Here is a 19,340-nt window from a genome sequence, read left to right as displayed (position 1 = left end):
AAAGTGTTCAGTCTCACCATTAAGAATGATGTTAGTTGTAAGTTTTTTATACATACTTTATATTAGGCTAAGGGAGTTCCATTCTATTCCTAGTTTGTTGGGTTTTTATCACACGTGGATGTTGAATTTTGTTGAATGCTTTTTCTGCATTTATTGAGATGATCATATGTTTTTTATTATTGAGTCATTTAATCTGGTGATTGACTTTGGTTGATTTTGAATGTTGAACCAGCCTTGTATTTTTGAGATGAACCCCCTTGATCATGATGTATTATTATCCCTTTAATATATTGCCAGATTTGATTTGCTGTTATTTTATTGAGGATTTTTGCATCTTTGTTCATGAGGAATATTGGTCTGTCGTTTTCTTGTAATATCTTTGTCTGGCTTTAATATTAGGGTAATGCTGGCCTCATAAAATGAGTTGAGAAGTATCCTTTCTTTTCTATGATCTTGAAGAGATTATAGAGAATTGGTATCATTTCTTCCTGTGGTAGAATTTGCCAGTGAAAACATCTGGGCCTGGAGAATTTTTGGAAAGATTTTTAGCTATAAATTTTATTTATTATTTATAGGGCTCTTCAGAATGTCTTTTTCTCCTTGAGTGAATTTTGATAGTTTTTGTCTTTCAGGAAATTGTTTCATTTCATCTAAGTTATCAAATTTATGGGCATAGAGTGTTTATAGTATTTCCTTATTCTTAGTCATGTCTGTGGGATCAGTAGTGATGTTCCTCTTATATTCCTGCTATTGGTAATTTGGGTCCTCTCCCACTCCCATCAGCCTAGATAGAGGTTTATCATTTTATTGATAATTTCAAAGAAGCAGCTTTTTGTTTCACTGGTTTTTTTCTCTATTTTTCTCTTTTCAATTTCATTGGTCTCTGCTCTAATACTTATTTCCTTCCCTTTCACTTGCTTTGGGTTTGATTTGCTCTTCTTTCTCTAGTTTCCTAAGGTTTAAGCTTAGGTTACTGATTTCAGATACTTCTCTAATAGAGTTGATTCTTGTTATTCACAGTAATGTTCTATAAAGTCACTGTGAATGCTGAATTAGTAAGTACTGAACTGTTGCACCGAGGAGAAATACAGGGTTAGGTTCCTGCAAGTCTCTGGTCACAACGTTTTTGTCAACCAATCAATACATAACCTTGTTGTATCTGTGTTTCTGTTTAAAGACACCTTATTTAGTATATATCATTGAACTCACAGCCAACAGCACTGTAACTCATACCTGAGTGAAGCTTATCTAACAGATACTTTCTCTGTAAGGCGCATCACAGCCTTCCGAAGCTTAGGAACATTAGACAGCACTTCAGTGCTGTGTTTGGGGGCCATTTTAAACATCAAAATCACCAACAAAAATGTGGCACTAAATAGACTGTGAAAAGGACAGTTGTTTACAGAATGAATGCTGATAAAAGAAGGCAGAGCATCACTTTGTTTGCCTTCACTGGGAACATGCATGTCAGGCAACTCAAATTTTTCACTGCTCTGTGTGTGTCTACTAATGACCATGAAAAGACTGCAAGTATTGATTTGGGGCTTACAAATAAATTTTACTAAGTAGGCAAATTCGCAAATAAGGAATCTGCAAATAATGAGGATCAACTGTATAAAATGTAAGCACTGCTTTAGCTGCATCCTGCAAATTTTGATATGATGTATTTACATTTAATTCAGGGTTTGGCAAATTATGGGCTACTGCATGTTTTGTAAATGAAGCTTTATTGGAGCACAGCCATGCTCATTCTTTTATCTGTTGTTTTGCTGCTTTTGCCCTATAACAGCAGAGATGATTAGTTCTGACAGACGCTGTAAGGCCCGCTAAGCCTAAAATATTTCCTACCTGGTTCTTTACAGAAAAGTGTGTTGACCCCTGATGTACCGTCATGTGCCACATAATGATGTTTCAGTCGATGACAGACCACATGTACAACGGTGGTCCCATAAAATTAGTACCATACAGCCTAGGTGTGTAGTAGGCTATACCATCTAGGTTTGTGTAAGTTCATGCTATGATGTTCACACAACAACAAAATCACTTAACAGTGCAGTTCTCTGAACATATCCCTGTTGTTAAGTGATGCATGACTGTAGTTCAGAATATTTTTTAGTTTCCCTTGAAACTTTTCCTTTGATCCATGGATTATTTAGAATTCTATTGTTTAACTTCCAAACATTTGGAGATTGTCCAGATGTGTTTCTGTTACTGATTTCTAGATTAATGCTGTTATGGTCTGGAAATGCACATTGTATGATTTCTATTTTCTTTAATTAGTTAAGGTTTGTTTTGTGGCACAGAATATAGTCTATCTTGGTGAGTATTCTGTGTGTATATGAGAAGAATGTATTATCTGCTTTTGTTTGATGGAATGTTCTATAAATGTTCAGTAGGTCCATTTGGTTGATAGTGCTGTTCAGGTCATCTATTTCCTTACTGATTTTCTGCCTACTCATTCTATGAATTAAAGAGAGAGGAATGTCAAAGACTCCAACTATACTTGTGGATTCATCTGTTTCTCTTTTCAGGTCCTATGAGGTTTTGCCTCATGAATTTTGAAACTCTGTTGTTAGGTGCATACACGTTTAGGATTGTCATGTCTCCTTGGAGAATCCTTTATCATTATATAATGTCCCTCTTTGTTTGCTAATCTTCCTTGTTCTGAAATCTACTTTGTGTGAAATGTAGCTACGCCAGCTTTCATTTGGTTGATACTGTTTCATGATATATCTTTATCCCTTTGCTTTAAACTTATCAAAGTTTGTACATCTAAAAGGAATTTTTTGTAAACAGCATATAGTTGGTTCACGCTTTTTAATCCAATCTGACAATCTATGTCTTTTAACTGGTGTGTTTAGACCATTCACATAGAAAGGGATTCATAATATTTGGATCAACATCTACCAACTTGCTAGCTTCTTTCTGTTCCATTTGTTCTTTGTTTCTTGTTACCTCTTCTTCTGTTTATTGGGCATTTTTTTATGATTCCATTTTATCTCCTTTATTGACATTATTTATGCCTCTTTTTCCAAATCTTATTTAATGGTCACCTTAGGTTTTACAGCATACATATTTAAGTAATTTGACTCCACCTTCTAATAATATTATACCACTTTACCTATAGCATATAAGGACCTAATAACATTATATTCTCAAATCTTCCCTCCCATCCCTGTGTCACTGTTATATATTTTACTATTACAGATGCTATAAACACCTAATACATTGTTCATATTATTACTTTAAACTGTCAGTTATTTTTAGAACAATTAAAAATAAGAAAAATATAGATCATATTTGACTGGAGGTTTCAGAGCAGAGAAATGTCCTGGTCCCTTTAAAATGTAGCTTTTCTCCTTCTGGTTGCTCTAGGGGGAGCAGAGAGACCAGCTGGGAGGTGGTTGCTGTAATCTAATGGAGATGTGACAGTGGCTTCTTCCAAGGTCACGTTAGATAACACAGAAGAGTTTGTTAGATAGGACATCCAGGAATATTTTTTGTTTACTTCAAAGTCTCACAATTTTTCATGCCAGTTCAAATATTTAGATTTAAAGCTGCTGCGAACTATTTGATAAGACGTTAGCATTAAAACCCTAAAAACATGACCGATGATCCTTGTTGACCTCATAGTTCAGTTTGAATTAATCACAGTAATTGTGGTCATCATCATAAGACAGACAAATATGACTGCTTAAAAAGTGTGGTGTCAGCTTTGTAATTTTTAAAAAATTTAAGATTATGTACACGTTAATCAAAACTAATGCCCTTGTCCACATTTTTCATTGGTGTTTCTTTGTTGGCAAATTTTTAGGTCACTTATTGGAAGTTCATCATATTCTACTCAAAGAATATCAGCCAAGTTATGTACCTGGGTAATTCTACCAAAATTGTATTTCTGAGTCCTAGATTATATTGCCTTTGTAGAATACAGGAACTTTCAGTAATAAATGTCTGACCTTAAAAAATATATCTTCTGTATTTCCTTGTGGTGAATTCTAAATAAAAGCATTCTCTATTCTACCTTAATTCAAACTTTCCACTCTCTGCAAAACTGGAAACTCTACATTTATCATCAGTTTTTTCTTTTTAGTTCAGTATTTATTCAGTTTAAAATGCTTTTTAAACTCTTTGTAAATTTCCAAATGTACTCTCTCTCCTCAAAAGTAGAGAGTACAATGACCCCACGTGTACCCATCCCCCAGTTTTATCAACTTTTTGCCATACTCTAAAGAATAATCTATAATCTCTTCTTTTGCTGAAATATTTTAATCAAATTTTGATATGTCCTGTCATTTCATCCCTAAATATTTCAGTATGTGTCTTAAACAAAACAAAATTTAAAATGGATGTTTTCTTAAACATTACATTATATTATCACATCTATCATGATTAACAACAATTCCTTAATATCTAATGCCCAGTTCATATTCGAATTTCCCTAATTGTCAATACAATCTATGTATTTTTACAGTTAACTTGATCCAGATCTAAAATTGGCTCCCTCACTGTATATGCTTGTTTTGTATCTTATAGCTCTCCTAACCAGAAACAGGTGTTCCTGCTCCCCTTTTGTTTCATGCCTTTGTCTTGTAAAAGAAACCTGGTCAGTTGTCCTGTGGTATGCATGAGTTTGTTTAATTTGTTCCTTTATGGTTCTTGTAGACTAGAAGTTAGATCAAAGCCGTGTTTATACTTGTTTAGTTTTGTTTTTTTTTTTTGGCAAGAATATTTCACGAGTGGTACTATTTCCTATAGCGTGAAATGAGAGGGCACATGTTTAATTGTTGCCCTTTTAGGGATGCTAAGATCGATCGGTAGGTTCAGGTGGTGACAGCCTTCTCTTTTTATTGTAAAGTTTCTTGTCAGTTTCCCTGTGGGATGCTAAAACCACTGATGATCGTTGCCTGATCCAGTTATTTTATTACGAGTTGCAAACTGATCATTTTCTCATCATGTCATTACCTCTGCATTTATTAAGGCTTCTCCTTGTACATCAGAGCTGTTTGGTTAACTTGAAATATGCTTCATATCAGAAAAGCACAATAAATAAAGGGAAAATAATTTAGCATCAGTTTTCAGAGTAATGAATTGGTGCCCTAGCAACCTACACTGGTGTCCAATGAATTGTTTCTCTTTTTAAATGTCATTATGAACTCATGACTTTTGATATATTGCAGTATGTTTTAATACATTGCTATCATTAGTCCTTCTGATCTCACCATGTCTCATTTGGCCATTGGGAGCCCCTTCAGGCTGCCTCCTGTGTCCTTCTGATACAACCCCATTGGCCTTCGATAGCCTCATCGCTTTTTGGCTCAATAAGATATTCCAGGTCGATCTTACCCTTTTCTTGCCCCAGAAAGAGAATCATCCATTTTTCTGAGAAAATGGTCCCCAGTTACCTTCTTTCCTTTACTCAGCAGCTATCTTGATCTACACTGTGATGCTAAAGCACTCATACTTTAATTTGCTCTCTGTATCTAATTGTACAGTTGACTGTTATATATCCTGCCTTTTCTGTGTTTGTTGTCTGTATTAAATCACAAGCCCTCAGTTATTTTGGTGCCCAGTGTGGTGTGATCTTTTCTCTTTCTTGTGCCTTGTCCTATGGCACATGACTACATTCACCTTAGTATTTCATTACTTAACATTTCATTATTTTCCCTTGTTCCATATTTGTTTAATGGGTTTATGTCTTTTTTCAAGAAATTTGTAATTTCCTGGAGGTCAAGACTTCTCCATTACTGTAGGAGATAAAAATCAAATCTATTAGGAATATAGTGGTAGCTGAATAAATATTAATTGAATTGAAGGGCATATTTTGTTTGGCTAACTTATGGCCATGTTTGCTAACAATTTGACACCAGTAGTGCCAATGCTACATTTAAATCCAAGCCAAACTAAACCATGAATCATTATACTGGAATTTAAAGTACAAGTGGTTTAAAAGTATTCAAATGAATTTGTAGGAAAGAAGGCACAATATGCTATTCAGACTTAAAAAATAAAAACTTGGCCGTTGGTTCTAGAATGAAGTTTTAAGGCACACTCAAGAAAAATACTTTCAGATGGTCATTCCTTTTGGTGCCTGGCCTCAATTACTGTTCGGCTTAGCTTCATTATTGGTGGCCCAGAACTTGGCTGGTAAGTAGGAGAGTGGGAAGCAAGGTTGGCTGCCTGGCAAAACCTGCTTATAACTGACTTAAATTGCCTTTGATCTTATTTGTCATTTTATAAACTATTTTTTGTACTGCTAAATGGGTAGATTTTTATGGTTTTTATAGAAGAATGAAACCCAGAAAAGCCAGACTATTTACAACCCTTAAAAATGTGACTCTAGTCCTATAATAGCACTGAAGCTACTCGTCACGTGATGAGACCCTGTGCTCATTTGTTTTATGATTAGAGGAGGAAGAAGTAGCTGAAGTGATGTGTCCCATCTGTCTACTTCCTTCTTCCTTTTCTCTTCCTCCCAAAGAAGAGGCTGGAGAGTCTTCAGGGAAAAATAAAAAGATTAATGTTAGAATGGGTTTGTATTCATGATAAGACAGGACTTCTTGGGTTTGCTTATAGGTCCTGTTATTGCCTTGGAGTTTAATGGAGACGGTGCTGTAGAAGGATGTCAACTCATTGTCAACGAGACATTCAATGGCACCAAGGTACAAGATTTTATTGACTACATTTCAATCAAAGTTTTTCATTTCATTTCCTTTTCCTTACAATCAAATAGTACTTTTATCCCTGGTATTGCTTGGAATTAAAAAGAAAAATAGAAGGTCATGAATTTTAGAACCTGTGTTAAATAATTGAGAGCTAAGCTTTGCCAAACTAAAATTTTAATTTCTTAAAAATTTACAAAATAAGAATCTACTTATTAAAAACTTCCAATAATGCATGTTTCTAAAGTCAAGTCTCACGAAATGCCTCTTGAAGTCCTTCCTTTTTTAAAATAGTGATATGTTGAAAGATGTTATATTTCTATGATTATATATTTTAGACAGACAATCCTATTGCCCAGTATTCGTTTTTATTTGCTTCAGAAATTGAACTTGAGCTATATCTAGAAATCATTACATGTAGGTTGATGATGTTGCTGTATTTAAGAATTTCAGACTTAAATAACTTAAAGACCAAACATATAAGAGGATTAAATGAGCATATATATATAACTGGTTATTTTTTGATAAATATCTGAGAGGGAATTTTTGGTTTTGTAGTCTGATTTGGTTTATGATTATTTGAACTTACATAATTTAAAGTATACTTTGTCTTTTGTCTCATTTTATCATCACACAGTATTAAGGGAGAGGGCAAAGATAATCAGATTGAATAGAAAAAGAAACAGAGAGGGAATGGCTATATGATTTGGAGTTTTTAGATCTGGATGAGTTAAAGATTGTCTAATCCAGCTTCCACATTTTACAGGTGTGGAAACTGAGCCTGTGGAGGTTTATTAAATTGTCAGCATCACACAGCTAGTTTATGATAAAGCTGGAATAGAAGCCAGGTCTCCTCTAATTCCTGGCTGACATTTGTGAAAGCTACTTTTGAAGGGTTCTATTGAGTACTGCTTTATTTATGTTTAGAAAATAATTCATTTAAAATTAATAATGTATCTTTAGCAGCTTTAAAAAGATAACCTCAAATTTTGCTTCTCAGCCTATTGAGATTATTATTAGAAAATAAAAAGACTAAGAGTTCTCTGAATAAACCTCTTTATTCAGTAGCTTTTTTTTTTTTAAAGATTGGCACCTGAGCTAACAACTGTTGCCAATCTTCTTTTTTTTTAATTGCTTTCTCTCCCCAAATCCCCCCAGTACATAGTTGTATATTTTAGTTGTGGGTCCTTCTAGTTGTGGCAAGTGGGACGCTGCCTCAACGTGGCCTGATGAGCGGTGCCATGTCCACACCCAGGATCCGAACCGGCGAAACCTTGGGCCGCCGAAGCAGAGCGCACGAACTTAACCACTCGGCCACGGGGCCAGCCCCTATTCACTATTCAAAATAAAACTCCAAGTGTAATAAAATACAACTGAAGTATTAGGAAAGCGAAGACTTTAGTTATAGCAGAAGTGCTTTTAAAAGAGCTCAATCTAGGGGCTGGCCCTGTGGCCGAGTGGTTAAGTTCGCGTGCTCCGTTGCAGGCGGCCCAGTGTTTCGTTGGTTCGAATCCTGGGCGCGGACATGGCACTGCTCATCAAACCACGCTGAGGCAGCGTCCCACATGCCGCAACTAGAAGGACCCACAACGAAGAATATACAACTATGTACCGGGGGGCTTTGGGGAGAAAAAGGAAAAAATAAAATCTTTAAAAAAATTTTAAAAAAAAAGCTCAATCTACATTATAGCCATTGAAACTATATTGCATAGATACTACAGAAAATCTACTGATTAAATATTATAAATGATGTACTTGCATTTCTTTTAAATAGCAAGCTTGTGACTTTTTTCTGTGGAGAACGTGGGCTTTGGAATTTGGAGATTACTAGTATTTATTTTTTGTTTCTTTTGTATTTCAAATAGATGTTCGTATCGGAAAGCAAGGAGACAGCATCTGCAGATGTAGACAGCTTCTACAACTTTGCCGATATACAGATGGGAATATGAAATGCAGTGCGGAACCAAGAACTGGATGTTAAGTCCTTTCCAATTTGTGTATTAGCAGTGGGTTTTACTAATGCTAAAATTGTTAAAGTTGACTTTTTAATAAATCATTGAATACTGCATCATCTACTTGACTTTCAAAAGTAGTTAATTTTAAATTAAGTAGTTTCAATCAGCTTAAAAACTATGTACCCCACTTCAGTAAGCTCGCAGTTTTGTTTCTCTGCATATGGTACTGTTATTAGAAAACAAAAGTGGGTAACAGTTCATGATTTTAATCCTAATTAAATGTTCTTTCAGATCTCTAATAATTTAAACTTTCCTCAGTGCCCTGTGATATGTGTTTGAGAATACATTCCATTGCTTATTTTTTTTCTTTTTTAATTTAGAGGGATTTATTACTAGTTGATCAATGAGAACAAACCTATGCATATTTTTTTCATATATACGTATCCAGTTAAATAATTGCTTCCTAGGTGCATAATATGGAGAATGAAATTTTGTACACAGAGTTGACATAATACTTTGTAAACTGAATTTTTTAAATTAATAGGTATTTGATAACCATTTTTACAAGTAACTCTACTAACTGATGTTAGTATAGCTGTTTAAAGACTACTTTGTGAGTAGAATAATTATTTGAATCAATTCCACACTGTTTAGTTTTTGAATACAGCTGCTAGATGACTCTTCTGCTTCCTGGTAAGAAAAGGCATATGCAACACTAAAACTGTGAAATTCCAATCACCAGGCAGTTTTCCAGAAGGTGATTACCATTTTATCAGCTCTTGAGGGCTATTAGGAGAATTAGAACAAAATCTTGTGACATTTAGGTAAGAAATACTTAGGCATGATGATAAGCTATGCAGGTTATTAAAAAGCTAGATAAATTTGATTTTCATTAGACATGCCACTCATATCAAATAATGTTCAAGTATGATAAAATTATTTTGTTGCTTTAAAGCATTATTTTCTAAATCAACTTGACCAAAATAATTTACCAGGAGGCAGGGGAGAGCTAACTGTTTAAAAATCCACATTCTTGGACCCAATCCCCAGATGCACGGGTTCAGTCTCCAGGAGAAACTCTGTTTTAAGGGGTTTGTAGTAATCTAAAGTAATCAGGTCAGAAGATGTTGATAGGTTGATCATGTGAGAAGGGACTGAACCTGCCATCCACATCACATATAGCAGCTAATAGAAAATTAGCTTTCATAGGTCTATTTTTAAAAGGAACCTTAAATTTAATTCTATTTTAGTAAAACTAAGACTGAAAATAGCCACCTGTAAAAATTCTCCATATGATTGTTACTAAAAATGTATTTTCATGTTTAAACTGCTTTTAGATATTAACTACTACATTGAATTATGTGTTGTTCAGAAGTAAAACATTAAAAGAATTTTCACTTTAAATTAGTAAGTAATATTGACTACCTAGCCTGTGCCTGGCCTTGTGCTAACTATTTGCATTGCATCATTTTAATCTTTTTATAACAGCATTCTATCCTATATAGTCAACCTCTCCTTTAAGTCAAAATGATTTAATAAGATGCAGATAAAAATTGGTGACAGGTTTAATATAATGTCAATCATAATTTACAAACGAGCTTTGCAAGTAGTGGTCAGAGGGCATTAATTTGTCCCACAGTTAAGTTGAATTACACATATTCCTTGTGATCATGATTACATTATTAAACCTCATTATTTACATTTAAAATAATCACAATACTTTTTGTCTTTCAAACATGTAATACAATGTCATGCAAAGCTGTAAATTGAGTTCTTTATTTTATCTATGGTATTTTAGCAATAACTCAGGAATATATAAGGGAGATGTTAATTTAAAATTTCCTACTAAATTTAGTAACTACTAATCAAAGCCTAAAATTGTATATTCTTCAGTTAGATAAGAGCTTTTACCCAAGTTTATTTTGTCTTTAAGGACAGTGATTTGGCTTCTGAATGTTTGAAAAGATTTTTCAAAATAAGTCGTGCTATGGTGGTTGTTTCTATAATTATAAACTTTGATAGTAATCATGGTATACAGCATTTCATTTCTGAATAGCTTTTGAATTCGTGAAAAATTAGCAATTTTCTTAAGTTATACATGTTTCAACATTAGATTAGATTATTTCTCTTGTGTTAATAGGGCTGCTGTTTTTGCTTCTGTATATTTATGTCTAGCTTTTATATGTAATTTAGTGTTTATAAAATGTGATTTGTAATAAATATTGTTAAAACGAAAGTGGCTTAACACTCATTTTTGAAGAGCACTTCTAAAACATACATTTACTCATACCTGTGCCAAAATTTTATGACACAAATTTTTTAATGATAAAAATAAAATAAAATGGTCTAACCTCTGTCTTACGTTAATGAGAAATTAGCTGTATGGCGTGCACGCGCGTGTGTACAAAGAACTCTGGAGAAATGCAAAGAAAGTAGAAACCTATTTTAATCTAAGTAATTTCCAATATAATGCTTCCTTTGTTAATGTATTTCTTAAGATTAGGCATCTTTCTCTTCCATATTTAAGAAAATAATGAATTGTTTGTGGTATACCTTCTTTCAGGTTTATACAAATGGACCTTATTTTTAAATTACTGCCAAATTTACCAGCTTTTTGTACCCAACTTCTCCCTCTCCTAGCCCATAAATCAGAAGTACTGAAACTGCAGATTGGTTAGTTTTTAAAATTCATTTAGTATCATTATTTCTATATATAAAGCTTCTACAAGTACATTTAGAGCATTGGGGGGAAATCACCAGAAATGCACGAGACAATGGCAAAAATTACTTTCTATTTATTGGATAATTCTTGCTATGCTGAGTTTGAAATTTTTCTCATTTAAAACGGACATGTTTAACTCTGTTCTCTATAGGAAGAGAAGATACTGTAATTAGGATATGATTACTCCTTCAAAGTCCATTCTAGAAAATACTTTAAAAGTATAACACTAAAAAAGCCAAACTTCATTTGAATTTTAGTACTGAAAACCTCCTTTGTGCAAATGGAGTCATTCACTGTTGACATGGTTTTCTTTTTTGGCAGATGGAATGTTGGCGGGAAGGCAATAAGCCTTTATACACTTCTCTCTCCTTTGACATCTTGACTTTTAGTGGCAAACTCCAGCAAGATGTTCAGAAACAGCAATGTCTTCCCTTTCTCATGTTTTGGTGCTTTCCTGGTGAGAGTGGGTTCTCACCTATAAATAGCTGGTCAGGGAGCAGGAGCACAGGTAGCAGAGGGCACTGGTTCTGATCCTCCCCCCGGGGCCTGCCTTCCCCATTTCAGCTGAATCTGGTCCACTTGTAATTGGACTAATGAAAAGTAACTTGCAAGTAGTGTGACAAGTAATTAACTGATGTTTGTAAAGTGCCTTGAAAGTGAAAGGCACCTTATGAATGTTAAGTAGTATTGTGCCGAGCAGAGTACAGATGGTGTTCTTTTACAGTAGTTCAGCTGTGCAGCCCGACGCCCACCTACAAATAGACAACTGAATAGGAGAAAACAAATATAAGAGGCTGTTAAGACTTAAGTGCTGTTTTCTTACTGATTGATCTACTTTCATTTGTCAAATGTAGGTCAGTTTGTTAGGCTCATTAATAAAACCTTTTATACTATTTCACCCTAACTTCAAAACAGATTAAGTGATTTTAAAATTTATCTCATTAGAGTCATCTAGTTTTAGGACTTTGAAGACTGGACATTTTCAATCCCTCATTTTACAGACGAGAAAATTGAAGGTCAGAAAGTTTTGGGGCCGGCAGGGTGGCGCAGCGGTTAAGTTCGCATGTTCCGCTTCTCGGTGGCCCGGGGTTCGCCAGTTTGGATCCCAGGTGTGGACATGGCACCTCTAGGCAAGCCATGCTGTGGTAGGCATCCCACGTATAAAGTAGAGGAAGATGGGCTCGGATGTTAGCTCAGGGCCAGTCTTCCTCAGCAAAAAGAGGATGATTGGCAGTAGTTAACTCAGGGCTAATCTTCCTCAAAAAAGGAAAAAAAAGAGAATTGCAATCTGGGAACACAGGTTCCAGCAGCCACACACACACAAAAAAAAAGTTTAGATGGCCTGTCCATTCACACCATAATCACTGAACCACAATGTAGACCTCTTGGCTTTCCCCTGAGATCACCAGGAGAATAAGGCTCAGCTCACTCGTCTTCTCCTGTATGAAGCCTTTTTTAACACTCCCAGAAAGGCGCATTCCCTCCCTGGTGCTCACACAGTGCTCTGTATAGTTTGCCAAGTACCTAAAACATTTTATTCTATTTCTTTGTCCAGGCCTCCCTTGCTACTCAAAGTGTGATCTATGGACCAGCAGCGTGAGCATCACCTAGGGCTTGTTAGAATCTCAGGCCCCACACCAGATCTGTTGAATAAGCTTCTACATTTTAACAAGGTGTTCAGGGGATTCCCATGCACATTAAAGTTTGAGAAGCTCTGTCCTAGACGGTTAGTTCCTCTAGCGCTAGAATCAAGGCTTAGAGATCTTTGTATTCCTAGAGAGTAGCTTAGGGTCCAGTAACGTGATCTATATTTAATAAATGTTTTTGATTGAATGACACAATCGAGTGCTTCATTCTACTCTCCTTGATTGGGCTTTGGAATAAAAAACATTCTACAATATTTACTTTTTTCCTTCCTATTTTGTGTTGAAATAGTAATTGCGGTCTCTGCTCACTGAGGCTCCCAGGGAGCTCTGAGAACGCCAGTGGTATTCATCGGAAACAGAGAGAAGAGCACAGCGGTTTCCGACTTAAATTTTCTTCTGGTGTGTTTTCGTATTCAAGTTGGTTTTATTCTATTAGGAAACATGTTGCATGGAGCCGGAGTGATGTGTTGATGCTTGGGGCTGAGTTAAAATAAAACAGCAGTCAGCTACCCGCTTTGGGCTTGTGGGGAAATTTAAGCACCTGGTCCCTCTCAGACCTGTCATCCTCCCTCTTTATCTCTTGACATCGTCCCACTTCTAGTGTTCAGGGATGAGCTTGGCCATCCTCAATAAAACTTGTGCAGGATTGTCCAGGGAAGTGTTCCGTGTTGCTCTAAATTTTGCGGAGAATATGATGGTGACAGTAGCCTTTATTTCTTTCCTAGAACAAAGGCTTAACTGTAAATCTAAAATTTGAAAGAAAAGTAAAATCTTAAATGTAGACTCTACCCTTTATTTAAATGGTTTTTCTTTCTGTCTCCTCAGTATAAATATATTGATGTCTTCATATGAAACTTAAATTGTAATTTCTTGTTTAGAAAGTAGTTCTTTGCATTTGGTCAATGGTAGCGGTAGGCCAGGATTCAGGCGGCATATGACCGCTCCCTTCCTGTTACTTTTTTAAAGGTAACCTAACACAGGAAAAAGAAAAACACCTGCATAAATGTGGCGCTTAGGTTTGAAGAGTCAGATGTTTCTGACTTGAACCAGGGCTCAGCTCCTTGAAATAAAAAAACACAAACCGCTGACCTCCTTTACACATCTTTACTCAAGTGTATCGTATTACAAATCCTTTAGTGTTAACAGGTACTTGCACAGTGAACTAAATGATTGAAGGCCATGGCAATAGACAGGGCAGCGTCTGAGGCCTCCGTGGCATTCTTCATGCTGAATCCGACAGCAGGACTACAGGTGCTGGCCTGATTATTTCTATATTAGTATTAAGAATAAGGAAAAATGTAAGCCACTGGACACATAATAGATGCTCAGATTATGACAGTGCCCTTCCTTCACCCTTAGAAAACTCATTTCTATGAGTGATTTAAAAAAATTGTGGTGAAAAAACACACAACATGAGATCCATCCTCTTAAATTTTAAATGAGAACATTTTTATGGGAAAATGTTGCATTCCTCTTCCCCTCAATTATATGTGAAGAGGTACCTCCCATCTCATCTGAAGGGGCAGAAATCATTTAAGTGCAGTTGGGTTTGGGTTTTTAAATGCTGTTAGAGCAGCCACGTATTATATGTCAGGCTCTGTGTTAAGCACTTTACATATAAAATCTCATTTAAGCAGCTACTTATATCTCAGGTCTGTGTTAAGCACATTACATATAAAATCTCATTTGATTCTCTCAGCAACCCGAAGAGAAGGGTACTACTATTATCCCTATTTTTCTGATGGAGGAAATTGAAGCTCAGAGAGGTTAGCTAACTTGACCGTGGTCAAACAGATGCTAAGTGCAGAGTCTGGACCCGAGGCCCGAGAGCAGGTTAAGCCCAAAATCCGTGCTCTTAACCATTGCACTCTACTGCTCAGCAATAATAATACATAAAAATAATTGCAACCGTTTATTGAGCACCTGCTATAGTGGCCAGGCCTCGTGTTAAGTATTTTGCATACTTTAAGCCATTTAGCCTTCACATCAAATGTATGACAACTGTATTATTGGTCCCATTTTGCCAGTTGAAGAAATTGAAAGTTAGGCCCAGTACCTCATTTGTTTAGGGGTCACATGTTTGAGATTGGTAAGTGGGAATCTATTAAAGGATGAGATCAATATGGTTGAGGATGTGTTTGACCAGGATAGAGCAGAACCTGAATCCTGCCCTGATTACCTGGTTCCAGGGGGTCTCTGAGGGACATGTACGCCTGGAAGATAAAGCAAAGGAAAGTGACCCTTTATTATTAGCTGGGGCTTTGCCCCCAAACTCCCGTGTACCACTGCAAGGGGTGAGGCTGGCCAATTTGGAAGACTCGATTTTTCTATGCTAGATGGGCCTGAGGCCCCCAAAGCCCACATTCTCGCTTGGCTCTTCTTCCACGGATGTCACAAGGCCCTACCTAGGGGTGCTAGAGGGAAAGAAAGACCATTTGTCTTGATGCCTGGGAGTCTCTGCCCCTGGAACACGGCTACTGCAAAGGGAAGGCAAGCAAGCAGAAAGGCACTTCCAGACAGAAGATGGAGACAACATGTAAGAACCCCTTACCTCTCTACTCCTCTGAAAGGGCCGCTTACTGTGACTGTGGCTCAGCCTAATGCCCGGGAATCTTCCCACTCCACATCAGCACTCCTTTTGAGGAGGTGGAGATGGGAGTCGGGGAGGAGAAGAGTAACTCTGAGCTTCCTTTCCCCTAAAGACCAGCATTACCATAGTGGTAGAGCTAGGGTTTAAACCAATGTCTGTCTCTTAACCTCTATTCCAGAGGGGAGGGCATATCAAAATGACTTGTGGGTATTTTTAAAATACATATGGCCCTCCAGGCATTTAGAAAGCCTAAACAAGGTGACTGTACAGAACATTAAAGGTGGGGAAAAAAAGATCAGAGATGGGCAGAGAAAGAACATTCAAATAGCATGAAGTTAAAAACAAAGATCTATCTCTATGTACTGATAAGGAGAAATGTTAATTTTAGGTTACAAAACCAAGGTCCAGAGCAACGTACCCACTATGCTACCTTATGTATAAGAAAGGGGAGATAATAAATGTGTGTATATATATGCTTAATTTTGCATAAAGGACCATTGAAAGCACAAATAAGACACCAATAAAAGTTACCCAGAGGAATCAAGAGGAAATGAAGGAGATGGGGTCAGAAGTGGGACTGAGACTTCTAAATGTACACTTTTTTACAGTTTTGATTTTTGAACTTTGTAAATATGTTATTTGTTTTTAAATCAAAGTTGGGAGTAAAGAAGCAGAAAGAAGGCAGTAGAGACTAAAAGAGAAACAGAGTAAGAACGAGTAGAAAAAATCATGGGAATACTTTTCCAAAACCTACCTGGTGATTTTTTTTTTATTTGGGATGGAATTCAGGGAAAGCAAAAAAGTTAGTGCCCAGAGATGGCTGGAAAGAGATGACCTTTGGCCTGATACCATAGACTGTACCTAGGATCCAGATAGCAAGATGTTTCCTGAGTGACTGAGGGAGTTGGGGAAGAGCTCCGACTTGACTAAGGGATAGGAACCGAGTAACTATCAAGTCAGTGGCACATCTTTTATTGCTGGTCACGTGCTTTACTCCTCCTTTTTACCTCATAAGAATGCTATCAGTGTCAATATCACTTAGACTTCAGAAAAGCGCCTCTAAGCCTTCTAGTCAAGATCCATAGGTTGGTTTTGTTCTTAATCACACTTTGCTCCCTGTAGCATTTTCACTGATAATCATTTTCTTATTCTGCAAAGTTGCTCCCACTTGGGTTCCTGTGATAATGACTGCAGTCATCCGCCATCCATGATTCACTGAGCACTGCTTGTTGGGCCAGGCATGGTGCTAGACTCGATTTTTCCTACTTCGCTGAGACTTAGTCTCTTTAGCTAGCTCCTCATTTCTTTTCTCTGTGCCCTCAGCTGTCATCATGGCACAAAGTTCAGTCTTGAGTCCTCTGCTGTTATCCCTATGTGCTTTCCCTTTGCTTCATGAACCTTTCTCAGAGCTTCAGCCGGCACCACTAAGCACAGCTGTTCCTCTGACCGCTGTTCTTCAATCTTTAACTATACCAAATATGTTCACTTGAATAGTTCATTGTTCTCCTGGTCTCACCATGTATTAAGCTGAACTCATCACACTCCTCCTTCCCAGATGGTTTCCCTGTCTGGCATCCTCCCTTCCACTGGTGATAGGCAATTACCTCAGTTATACCATTGACACTTTGGGGTCATCTTAGAATGTTCTTTTTTCACCCCCACTAGGCCGCTCTTAACTAGCCCTGTTGTTGAAATGTTTCTCTTCTCCATCGTCTCCTTTTCATGCCCATCCTCATCAACCTAATGTGTGCCACTGGCCCCACGGTTACCACATCAGCCTCCTCGTTGGGGCCCCTACTTAAGATCTCTGCTTGAGTCCTCCTGAGCATCCCATACACTGCAGGGCAAGAGAGCATAGTCTTTGCAGGTGGTTTTCTTATCACTAGTCTCCTGTCATCTTGTGACACTTTCTGTTCTGGAATTCCTTTTCTTTTTTGGTGAGGAAGATTGGCCCTGAGCTAACATCCATGTCAATCTTCCTCTATTTTGTATGTGGGATGCCACCACAGCATGGTTTGATGAGCTGTGTGTAGGTCCACACTCGGGATCTGAACCTGTGAACCCTGGGCTGCCGAAGTGGAGCGTGCAAACTTAACCATTACGCCACCAGGCCAGCCCCTCTATTTTGGAACTTTTAAATAATTTCATTCTCTCCCAAGCTAGATTGTCAGCTTTTTGAGTAATCCATATGATAAGTACCTTCGTTTTGAAGTCTGGGACCACTTTCTTAAAGAACAAAAACAACATCAAAAAGTGAGTAGCGGGGCCAGCCCGGTGGTGTAGCAGTTAAGTTCGCATGCTCCACTTCAGCGGCCTGGGGTTCTCCAGTTTGGATCTTGGGTGCAGACCTACGCACCACTTATCAAGCCATGCTGTGGCAGGTGTCCTACATATAAAGCAGAGGAAGATGGGCACAGATATTAGCTCAGGGCCAATCTCCCTCAAAAGAAAACACCCACAAAACTGAGCAGCAACTACATGCCAAGTACTTTCACAAAATTAACCTTGGTATACCCCACACTGGCTATCACAGGATGTTGAGATAAGTCAAGAGATACTTAGAGTTGGCCTTCTGTATGTGCAGGTTCCACATCTGTGGATTCAGCCAACCACAGTTGGAAAGGCTGGTTGCATCTGTACTGAACATGTGCAGACTTTTTTTTCCCTCACATTATTCCCTAAACAATACAGTGTAACAACTATTTACATAGCATTTACATTGCATTAGGTATCGTAAGTGATCTGGAGATGATTTAAAGTATACCAGAGGACGGGCATAGGTATACGCAAATACTCTGGCCATTTTATATAAGGCGTAACTAGGAATCAGGCAAGGAAAGTGTTACTGAGAATCTGATAAATAACTAACATGGTCTGTCAAATATTTTCCAGACAAGGAGAAAACTAAATGTGCTGTTTTCAGAGACTGATGTCCCCGTTTTTGCAGATATTGCCATCCTACAGTGAAACTTACATGGTTCCAGCAAGACCCCTGCAAACTGCTCCAGCTCCAAGTGTCCAAAAGTTACCAAGGACCCAGTATGTAATGACATGTTCCTTGACCTCGTTATGTAATGGCATGCTGCATTGAACCTGTTATGTAATGGTATCTTGACCTCGTTCTGTAATGGCATGTTACACTGAAATCATTTTGTAATGATACCATGAACCCGTTATGTAATAGCCTACACACGCACCCTGATTGTGCCCAGTTGTTACCCAGTGCACCCGTGTATAAAGTCTCCACCACGCTAGGCTCAGGGAACCCTGCCTTGGGAGCTATCCCCAGTGTTCTCCATTGCTTGTGCAGGCAATAAACCTTTTCTTCACCCACTTCAGCCTTGGTTGTGCTTTTCAGCTCTGCACTCCCCAAGAGATGAACCCATTGAGTTCAGTAACAAAGGGACTTAAGCATCTACCAGTATCAGGTCCTGGAACCAATATCCCCCAGATACCGAGCAACAACTGTATTTGTTTGAAGAACTCAATCCTCCACTTTAGCCATTAGATCTCCTGACTATGGAATAGGGTATGATCAGTGAAAACTGGTCTTTGCTTTTGTTCCTCTCCATGACGGGAATTCCTTGATCACTCTCCCACTTTTCCCACTCCCTTACCCAAAAGCTTCAAATTTTGCCCTTCCTTCAGGATTGGCCCAAGTTCTATATCCTCCGGTAAGCCACTGACCCCTGATCATTTGGACTAGTCATGTCAGAGTTGCAAGAACAACAAGTGTGGATTTGAGAACCATCAGACCTGGGTTTG

The 19,340-nt window shown here is 37.5% G+C and overlaps 1 protein-coding gene across 1 annotated transcript in view; it reads left to right on the top strand.

Moving 5' to 3' along the window:
* The window catches only part of RP2 (RP2 activator of ARL3 GTPase), a 37,934-nt gene extending 27,081 nt beyond the window's left edge, over positions 1-10,853 (top strand). The window contains exons 4-5 of the mRNA XM_014867612.3: positions 6,577-6,662; positions 8,528-10,853. Coding sequence (XP_014723098.1) covers positions 6,577-6,662; positions 8,528-8,611 — 170 coding nt within the window. The 3' untranslated portion in view covers positions 8,612-10,853. The remainder of the gene's footprint in view (positions 1-6,576; positions 6,663-8,527) is intronic.
* The last annotated feature ends 8,487 nt before the right edge of the window (positions 10,854-19,340 follow it).

This window comes from Equus asinus, chromosome X (assembly GCF_041296235.1).
Source record: "Equus asinus isolate D_3611 breed Donkey chromosome X, EquAss-T2T_v2, whole genome shotgun sequence".
Taxonomy (NCBI): domain Eukaryota; kingdom Metazoa; phylum Chordata; class Mammalia; order Perissodactyla; family Equidae; genus Equus; species Equus asinus.
The sequence above is the reverse complement of the archived record's forward strand: the minus strand, read 5'-3'. Positions and strand labels throughout refer to the sequence as shown.